Source organism: Oncorhynchus tshawytscha, linkage group LG27 (genome assembly GCF_018296145.1).
Source record: "Oncorhynchus tshawytscha isolate Ot180627B linkage group LG27, Otsh_v2.0, whole genome shotgun sequence".
Taxonomy (NCBI): domain Eukaryota; kingdom Metazoa; phylum Chordata; class Actinopteri; order Salmoniformes; family Salmonidae; genus Oncorhynchus; species Oncorhynchus tshawytscha.
This window is the reverse complement of record NC_056455.1, coordinates 15,088,869-15,098,995: the sequence shown is the minus strand read 5'-3', so window position 1 is coordinate 15,098,995 and position 10,127 is coordinate 15,088,869. Positions and strand designations below refer to the sequence as shown.

General features: G+C 43.3%; 1 protein-coding gene across 2 annotated transcripts; it reads left to right on the top strand.

Annotated features, from left to right (window-relative positions):
• The first annotated feature begins 213 nt into the window (after positions 1 to 213).
• LOC112236754 (CD9 antigen) lies at positions 214 to 9,608 on the top strand. Of its 2 annotated transcripts, XM_024405367.2 has the most exons (9): positions 214 to 367; positions 1,569 to 1,690; positions 4,006 to 4,108; positions 4,335 to 4,432; positions 5,702 to 5,776; positions 5,948 to 6,049; positions 6,229 to 6,318; positions 8,612 to 8,695; positions 8,912 to 9,608. In XM_024405367.2, exons 2-9 carry the CDS (start codon positions 1,625 to 1,627, stop codon positions 9,077 to 9,079), a joined length of 786 nt encoding a protein of 261 aa, XP_024261135.2. In that variant the 5' UTR covers positions 214 to 367; positions 1,569 to 1,624; the 3' UTR covers positions 9,080 to 9,608. The 2 variants fall into 2 exon arrangements, with proteins under 2 accessions (XP_024261135.2, XP_042163134.1); XM_042307200.1 differs by lacking the exon at positions 4,006 to 4,108.
• The last annotated feature ends 519 nt before the right edge of the window (positions 9,609 to 10,127 follow it).

The following is a 10,127-nucleotide window of genomic DNA, read 5'->3' as shown; positions in this document are numbered from 1 at the left end:
TGTGGCTATAACTGTACAGTACACTTACCTGCTTACTGATTTTCACTCATTATTACCTGCACAACACACTTGCTTGTCGCATAACGAAAGTGTTTTCTCAGAACTGGCCAAAGATAAGTTTCATTTCACCATCATTGCCACTCCTAAACCCTGTTTTCCCGTTTTCTGGGTGGTACTGTACCCCCCACCCTTCACTCAACAACCTAATCCAATCAAATGATTCATTCGGATTGAGGGGTTGGACTTAAACCAGACGAAAACCCACAATACATTGTTTTCTTCACAAACGTCTGAAATTTAAGAACGGGTTAGTGTTGCAGCTACATTCTGCAGTGTGAAGAGACTGATCTGCACGTAAATAATTCAGGTAGGTTTATTTGTTAAGGCATGCGTTACATTTCCCTCACTGTAGTTCGAGGTAGAAGATGAAACACGAGCTGTTACAAAATGTTCCTAATGAAGTATTTTACCTTGCAATGATTCAACCCTGTCTATGATACTGTATAGTTAACTAAATACTTCCACCAACCCTCGTATGGGGTCAATTTCACGCCCTATGTATTGAATCCAAAATAAAATAAATCGGGAACATGAAAGATAAATCTGAGAATGTAAACATTATATTTGAGGACAGCTGAAATAATGGATGTTGAAATCAAAAAACAAACAATTGAAAGCAAATTGTATAGAATTGTAAACAAAAATAAGACATCAAAAGCAAAACCCTAAAACTTGTAAGCAAATAATTTAAAAGCGAGAGTAAAACTTTATAACAAATGATTAACAAAAATATTTATAAACGAATGCAAAAATAATTTTAGGTTAAACTTTCCTAGCAACCAATCGTATTGAATACATTTTTTTTCTACGCTCTTGCCTGCATGTACTAGATTTTGGTTACGCTACTCGTATCTTTACTTTCGATGTCAGTTTTTTTTCTTTCACTGCCATGCTTTTCGATTGCCAGTTTTTGCATTATTATTTTTCCGTGAAGGGCGGGGTTTAGGGGCAGGCGTAGACAATGAGGCTCCATTTGTTCGCTAGTTTTGGAGTGACGGTTAGTCTTAAACCCAATCAATGAACATGATAGACAGGCTTTTTTCTATTGCCTACTTGGGTAGACGGTCTGACGTCACTTCGTTTTAGCTAACGTACTTCAATTGCCACGGGTCAAATAATGTACGGATATTGGAAGCATGTCTAACTACTTAGGTAAACATATGAATGACCTGTTGCACAACGTTCAGCGCAGGTGTTGGTAACTGGTTCGCCATACACCTGCGTCGAAAAAATATGTTTGCCTAAGTAGTTAGATGGTTTGTCATTAAATGTATTAGATAGACATGGTTCTAATATCCCTACATTGACCCGTGACTGACAATTGACCCATCATCGAAAATGTTTACATTCAACTTTATTTTTCATGTTCACGATTTATTTTATTTTGAATTCAATACATATGGCGTGAAATTGAGCCCATACCCTCGACAGTCTACCTATCACCGCACTTTTTTTCACACACATTGTAAACATCTAAATGTTTACAATATCTTCCATTCTTTTCCCAGGACGCTAGACTGTATTTCTGACTTCCCGAGTGTAGCGTGTTAGCAAACTTTTGATCATGGCACTGGACGGATGTGGCCAGCTGTGCAAGTGTATCCTCATCCTTTTCAACATCCTTTTTGCCGTAAGTATCCATCATCTAACTAAACTATAGGCCTAGTGGTAACAAATTGGTATCTGGTGTGTATGAGATGTAAAATGTGAATAGCTCAAAGGGCATTGTATATTTATCTTTGATCAACCTAGGCAGCATTTGTCATTTACTGATATAGAAATAAGCTTTACTTAAAGTCAAATAGCTAAATCTCATATTAAAATTTTGTCCAGACCCTTGCAACCATCTCTGTATGGGTAAGAGATTCACTGCTGTTATTAAAAGGCTGCATGTATTGTCTGTCTGATTAAACACCTCTCCCATCAAAGTATCAGCTCATGTCTATTGCTCACAGTTGTCCACTTCAAATCAAATTGGATTTGTGACATGTGCCGAATATAACTGGTGTAGACTTTACCGTGGAATGCTTGCCCTTCCCAGCGATGCAGAGTTTTAAAAGAACAATACAAATAAAATAGTAACAAGAAATAAAATACAGGAGAATGGAGCTACAGACAGGGAGTACCAAATGAATGTGCATTACTGTCATCATGTTACCAATCATCATTGTAAACCTTCTCCAAAACAAACTTTTCAGGAATTGGAAAAAAAACGTCCATATTTTTCCATTAACAAACATACAGTTATGAAACTTCAGAAGCTATTTTGAATACATTTCTTGGTCCTAGAGTCATGAAATGTTCACAGTACATTGAGGGGAGTTACTGCTTTCAATATACAGTACAAGTCGAAAGTTTGGACACATGTACTCATTCAAGGGTTTTTAATTGGTACTATTTTCTAAAATCAGCAAAAAAAAGAAACGTCCTTACTGTCAACTGTTTTATTTTCAGCAAACTTAACATGTGTAAATATTTGTATGAACATAAGATTCAACAACTGAGACAAACTGAACAAGTTCCACAGACATGTGACTAACAAATGTAATAATGTGTCAAAATCAAAAGTAACAAATCAGTATCTGGTGTGGCCACCAGCTGCATTAAGTACTGCATTGCATCTCATCATGGACTGCACCAGATTTGCCAGTTCTTGCTGTGAGATGTTACCCCACTCTTCCACCAAGGCACCTGCAAGTTCCCAGACATTTCTGGGGAGAATGGCCCTAGCCCTCACCCTCCGATCCAACAGGTCCCAGACGTGCTCAATGGGATTGTAATCCGGGCTCTTCGCTGGCCATGGCAGAACCCTGACATTCTTGCAGGAAATCACTCACAGAACGAGCAGTATGGCTGGTGGCATTGTCATGCTGGAGGGTCATGTCAGGATGAGCCTGCAAAAGGGTACCACATGAGGGAGGAGGATGTCTTCCCTGTAACGCACAGCGTTGAGATTGCCTGCAATGACAACAAGCTCAGTCCGATGATGCTGTGACACACCGCCTCAGACCCTCCACCTCCAAATCAATCCCGCTCCAGAGTACAGGCCTCTGTGTAACGCTCATTCCTTCGACGATACTTGAGAATCTGACCATCACCCCTGGTGAGACACAACTGCGACTCGTCAGAGAATAACACTTTTTGCCAGTCCTGTCTGATCCAGCAATGGTGGGTTTGTGCCCATAGGCAATGTTGTTGCAGGTGATGTCTGGTGAGGACCTGCCATACAACAGGCCTACAAGCCCTCAGTCCAGCCTCTGTCTATTGCAGATACTCTGAGCACTGATGGAGGGATTGTGCGTTCCTGGTGTAACTCGGGCAGTTGTTGCCATCCTGTACCTGTCCCGCAGGTGTGATGTTTGGCGGTACCAATCCTGTGCAGGTGTTGTTACACGCGGTGTGCCACTGCGAGGACGAGTCTTAGGCGTCTCACAGTACGGACATTGCAATTTATTGTCCTGGCCACATCTGCAGTCCTCATGCCTCCTTGCAGCATGCCTAAGGCGCATTCACGCAGATGAGCAGGGACCCTGGGCATCTTTCATTTCATGTTTTTCAGAGTCAGTAGAAAGGCCTCTTTAGTGTCCTAAGTGTTCATAACTGTGACCTTAATTGCCTACCGTCTGTAAGCTGTTAGTGTCTTAATGACCATTCCACAGGTACATGTTCATTGAACAAGCATGGGAAACAGTGTTTAAACGATTTACAAATAAGATCTTGGATTTTTACGAATTATCTTTGAAAGACAGGGCCCTGAAAAAGGGACTTTTTTTTTTTTTTTTGCTGGGTTTATATAGTTAACAGGCTTCGTTGCCAAAATCCAGAAGTATCCCTTTAATACAAGAACATCTTTTACACTATTTGTAGCATCTTGTGTGAGACTGATCTTGAGGTGTGGTTGCACAACCGGTTTCATGCACAGTTTGTGGTTTCTTCCTCTGACAGCTGGTGGGTTTTGCAATGTTGGGGTTGGGCTTGTGGCTGAGGTTCAGCTCTGAGACCAGAGGATTTTTTGACATAGACCTCAACACACAACAGTTTGTCATCGGTGAGCTCACACAACACTGCTCTCTACAAACTTCATCCCCAAATGTTTTGGAAAGCTTTTTGCAGCTGTAAGCCATGGATAGACAGACTATACAACTTTGTTTATTAATGACTTATAAACCACTTAAATCATTTATAAAGGATACCTTAAGTGTTACTGAAAAATAATTAGTGCTGAACAGCTAACATTGACAAATGGGCATCTCTTTCTCCCTCTCATACTGTAGGTGTGTCAGTGTTGATTGCGTTAGGAGCAGTGATATTGCTCGTGGCTGTTTTCGGAGACTATGGAGCATGCAATGAGAATAGGACTGCATTGGGAGTGGTAAGCTACAACAAATAAAAACGTCAATTTTCCATTAGTTACACTACACTGAAGTGGGGGTACAAAGTGTTTGACAGCCCTGATTTAGAGTCTTGAGTGGGCAGAGGTAAGTAACCTTAGATAATAACATGCATTAGTTTCACTTCCTAATAAGAGTTCCTCACTTGAAAGTATCTCAACTTGTTCAGCCCAATATTTCACCCAAAGCCCATACCCACAAAGCACCAGTGGAAATCTAATCTGTGACATGGATTGTTGAGTGAACCTGCTGCTTTTTCCCGCCACAGAATTCTCAGGTTCTCCTTGCCGCACCTCTGACCTCTCAAGGGCCTAGCAAGCACGTGTCATCAATCCCTCAACTGATCCGCTACCTCAAGAGCCATGGTGCACTTTGCAACCTTAGAGGAGCACTGGGAATCTCGCCTCTGTCTGAGAAGGCCAGAGACTTTTAAGCTCCCATTTAACAAGAGCTTGAGATAGGAAATACTTGCTTCCTGTATGAAGCTTTGCTGCAGGACATGCCCTCGGCATACATTTTTGTGTATGACCAACTCAGTGGGTGATCCGTTTCCTCGTTCACCACCATTCCATGGGTATTGCGACAGGTTTCCAGTTCTTAGGGATAGTGAGTTCAAGGAAGAGGTCAAAGGGTCTAACAATGTTCCTAGATTTGGAAAACACTTTCACAGCATGAAATAACCCATACGAAACACACTACAGTCCTAGATGTCAGAGGGAAACAGATGATGCAATTATGATTGCTTCATATATCAGATTGACAAAGCAATGCACTTACTAATTTACAGCTATGATGAGCTGAAACTGGTTTCTGGCTGCAGGTTCAGAAATCAGACTAATTATTTCTTGCTCAGAGCTTCTTGTTGCCATGTTGAGGCAGCGATTGCTTTCTCTGTGGTTTATTATTGGATGAATGACTGAGCGTGTCATACAGTATGTGATCGCTCTCACATTATAATCAGCACCAAGGTTGAGGAATGTTAGCTCTTCTATGCTTGAGTAGCTTGTGAAGATAGCCAGTGATTTACTTTAGAGGCACATAGTGACCTTCAGTTTCTCAGAAAGGTCATGGTCTTTTCTCATTGTTGCAACTTCAAATTCAACTTGATTTATTGTGCATACATTTAACATCAACACGAATAAGAAATAAGGCCATTTTTAAAGGACAGTTTATACATATCCAGTGATACTGTGGTTATATGTGTGGTAATTCATACTGTATGTGTTCTGCTGTTTACCTGCCCCTCCCAGTTTTCCTGCCTGCTGGCTATCCTGGCTGGATTAGAGATTGGAGCCGGTGTGTTTGCCTACATGAGAAGCGATGAGGTGAGAGAGGGAAGGGAAAGAGGGAGCGAGAGAATTATGAATGATAAACAACTTCAAGCCAAGGCTTCCCTTTCACGCAGATCACCAAACCCTGTGCTATTTCATGAAATGGTAGTAGTCAACAGTGTTACTCTACCTCATGTGTTGTTGTCTTCTCTTTGTGCTGTGCAGGTGGGAGAGCAGCTGGCAAAATTCTATATAACTGTGTACGCTCAGTATGTGGACAAAGGAGACCCTGGCTTGACTGTTACCCTGTCCATGTTCCACAATGTGGTAAAGATCAAACCTATTCCCAAACTATTGATGGCATCACAGCTTTAGTTAGGCACATTTCACTCCATCAGAGCTAATTCAATCCACAGCTCTTTAACAATTGTACAACTATTGTAACAATTATGTACACATTCTGAATGGCTCTTGCCTTCTCTCTCTCTCTCTCTCTCTCTCTCTAGTTGCACTGCTGTGGACTCATTGGTGCCTTGGACCCCTTGGTCAAAAGAACATGTCCCGATACCGGCTTTTTGGAGACCTTCACTCTCCCTGTGAGTGTGTTCATTATAGGCCAAATCCTATTAACTTAAAAAAACATGTGCAGCTTGAACTTCAATGTAGTTCATACATTGTTGTCCATTCAATGGATATTTGCGAGTAAATATAAGTTACAGGTGCAGAAGCTGCCCTGTGCTCATTTTCCCAAAGGCGCAGCATTTTTCACTTGTCTGTTCACAGCGCACCTCTCCAGGGTGCTGTTGGAGAAATGCATTGCTGCGGCGCTCCACCAACATTCCATCAAATCTAGCATAAATCATGTAGCAAATACAGGATATGGTAAAAAGAGTATGTGGCCTTTTTCTGTAGCCTACAGGCTGAAGATAATCTATGACAATGTAATGAGATGGACACTTTTACAACATGCAGATTTCTCCGATCAAAGAAAAACTAATTGGCACCCAATAAAACGTGCTTACACGTTAACAACATATCCTAAAAACAGGACAGGCCAAAGGAAAATGGACAATCAGGCTAGTCACATCTGCTGTCCAGGAGTTTCAGCTTCTAGGTTAAATTGTCATGATCAGGGCCTCCCGGGTGGCGCAGTGGTTAAGGGCGCTGTACTGCAGTGCCAGCTGTGCCACCAGGGACTCTGACTTCGCGCCCAGGCTCTGTTGCAACCGGCCGCGACCGGGAGGTCCGTGGGGCGACGCACAATTGGCCCAGCGTCGTCCGGGTTAGGGACCTGTTTGGCTGGTAGGGATATCCTTGACTCATCACACACCAGCGACTCCTGTGGCGGGCCAGGCACAGTGCACGCTAACCAAGGTTGCCAGGTGACGCCGTTTCCTCCGACACATTGGTGCGGCTGGCTTCCGGGTTGGATGCGCGCTGTGTTAAGAAGCAGTGCGGCTTGGTTGGGTTGTGCATCGGAGGAAGCATGACTTTCAACCTTCGTCTCTCCCGAGCCGGTACAGGAGTTGTAGCGATGAGACAAGATAGTAGCTACTAAACAATTGGACACCACGAAATTGGGGAGAAAAAGAGGTAACAAATTGTCATGATCAGTGGTTTCAAGTTTGTATCTGTACATTTGTTGACGAGCTGATCATAGCGAAAAATGTAATACTTCTGCATTTCTTGCTGTGTAAACACATTGCAAATAGGCTCAGGCTCCTGATAATGTTGGATAGCTGATATTCAGAGTTTTTAATCGCCAAATTGATTAGTCACAGCCAACGGCCTGTTTAACAAACGATGGGCCTACCACATGGATGGACATTCCTAAAATTCCATTGTGGGCTGACAGTTGGCTACACCCCAGTAAGAATGGACCGACACCTTTTGGACATCTTTTTTTTCTTGGTGCAGTCCGGACCGGCCTTAATTTCCACGTCCACAGACATTGGTTTTTGGTCCAATCATAGATGGTCCAATCATCTATGTTTGGTTCAGATTTGGTGCAACCTTGATTAATGTCCACGGACACTGATTTTTGGTCCAGTCTGAGCCAAATCAGATTTCGTCTGGTGTGGACCGGCCTTGATTTGGTCCAAATATAGACGTCTATAAACCACATCTTTTCAACTTCCATTCAGAACTGAAAATAAAACTGATATGAAAGTCCGGAAATTATGTATTTTTCAACGTGCCATAAAATACAGAACCAAAATTGAACATTACTTCAACGTCTGGGAAAATACGTATTTTAGGCAGATTTTCAACGTCATTTTGCTTACTGGGACCATTTTGTTTCACTCGACATTACCGGCCCTTTACAGGTGCATATGATTCAGTCGTTTCTTTTTTTTTTACCCCTTTTTTTCTCCGCAATTTCGTGGTATCCAATTGGTAGTAGTTAGTCTTGTCTCATCGCTGCAACTCCCGTACGGACTCGGGTGTCCTCCGAAACACAACCTAACCTAGTCGCGCTGCTTCTTGACACAACGCACATCCAACCCGGAAGCAAGCCGCACCAATGTGTCGGTGGAAACACCATACACCTGGCGACTTGGTCAGCGTGCACTGCGCCCGGCCCGCCACAGGAGTCACTAGTGCGCGATGAGACAAGGGAACCCAGAATCTCTGGTGGCACAGCTAGCACTGCAATGCAGTGCCTTAGACCACTGCACCACCCGGGAGGCCCGATTCAGTCATTTCTCATATTGACTGTATAACTGACTATAATAAAAACATGTCAAATAATCAGTCGACTGACAAATGACATTTGTTACTTTATTTATTCTACTATGGAGGCATCGAGGAGCCTGGCCTAGATTTCCATATCTCTGCTCTGCCCAAGGCCCTAACCTGTCCCCCTCTGGTGTCTCTGTCCCCCTGCAGGCCTGCCCCACAGTGATCGTCAACCTCTTTGAGTCCAAAGCGCCTCTGGTGATGGGCCTCTTCCTTGGGACTGCTGCTATGCTGGTAGGCAATACTACACACAGTTCAGTGGACAAATTTGTTAACCAGGGTAGATGTTGCTGCAGGGTTAGAAATGCACTGAATTTGATGAAACTGATTGTCAGAGGAGTTGAAGCAAACCAACCCTCTGCTTCTCCTTTGTTATAAACCCATACCTGTGTCTGTTTCTCCCATCCGATACCATCCCTCCCCTCCCTTTCCCTCTCTCCATCCTTTCAGATCTTTGCCCTGGTGTGCAGCTCCCTCCTCAGCAAAGAGATCCAGCGCTCCCAGTCCTCTCCTCCCCCCTACATCCTCCTCTCCTCTACTGTCCTCTCCCCCCCTAACCAGGACCCTGTGGTCTTTTCCCCGCTCCCTGTCATCATACCTGTGGCTGATGCACTGTAACTCCTTACCCCTCCATCTTTATTTACACCAATGATCTATGCTTCTTTCCTTGCACATAGATTCTTTCTTTCCACTGCTCAGTAAGGTCAATGTCTAGTCTCACTGCAAGCTATCCAACTTGTCCCATTTAAATGTCTGGAATTAGTGTTTCTCGTCTTCAATTCACACTCCTTTGGTACATTTGCTTGTCTCAGAAGCCATATTTTAGGTGGGGATTTGCACTAATGAATCTCACCCTGTTGCAGCATGTGGTCTAATCCTGAAGGTGATGGGGGGGTGATTGCTCCACCCTGCTCTCTTTATATGATCCCATTCTGCTTAACCCTTTCCTCCCTGCATCCCCACCTCCTCCTGTTGCTCCTAGATCACAGCCCTGGTGTGCTGCAGCATCCTCATGAAACAGATCAAGAGGAGTCACCTCTCTGCCCCCTGTACCACAGCCAGGCTGTGTATTGAGGGGACAGGACCACCACCATATTCAAACACAGTTTTCTCCACTAGGAGACCAAACCAGATAGTTGTCATTCAGTGAACATCACCCCATCCTTTCACATAATGCTTCTGGAGAGGCGCCGAATAAAAACGGATGTCCTAATTAGCTTTCATTCATTTGCGTAGCTGGTCAGGGCTCTAGATCATCTTGACATGCCATTAGCAGCGCTCAGAAGAATGAGACCACACCATCCATTTAGATGACATATGAACAGGGCAGACAAGACACTGTTGCTCTGTAGCAGCTGTTTGTTCTGCCCCTCTTCCCACTGTAGTCCCTAATCTTCTTCTTTTTGTTTTTAAACAATCTTTTTAATCACTTATCAAATGTTAGTGAATAGCTGCTCTTGCTGACATGAATGCTGCTTACATGAAAGGGGCCATTTTATTAGATATTCAATGCTCCGTATGACTGAGGGCACTACTGTAATCAGAGAAGTGAAGCTGCTTATGCTTTTTTTTAAATCACTGTCCAACATGTTGACCTTTCCCTTTAATCACATCAGTTTAGAATCATGTCTGTGTTGCAATACATATCAATGTACTGCTGACATAA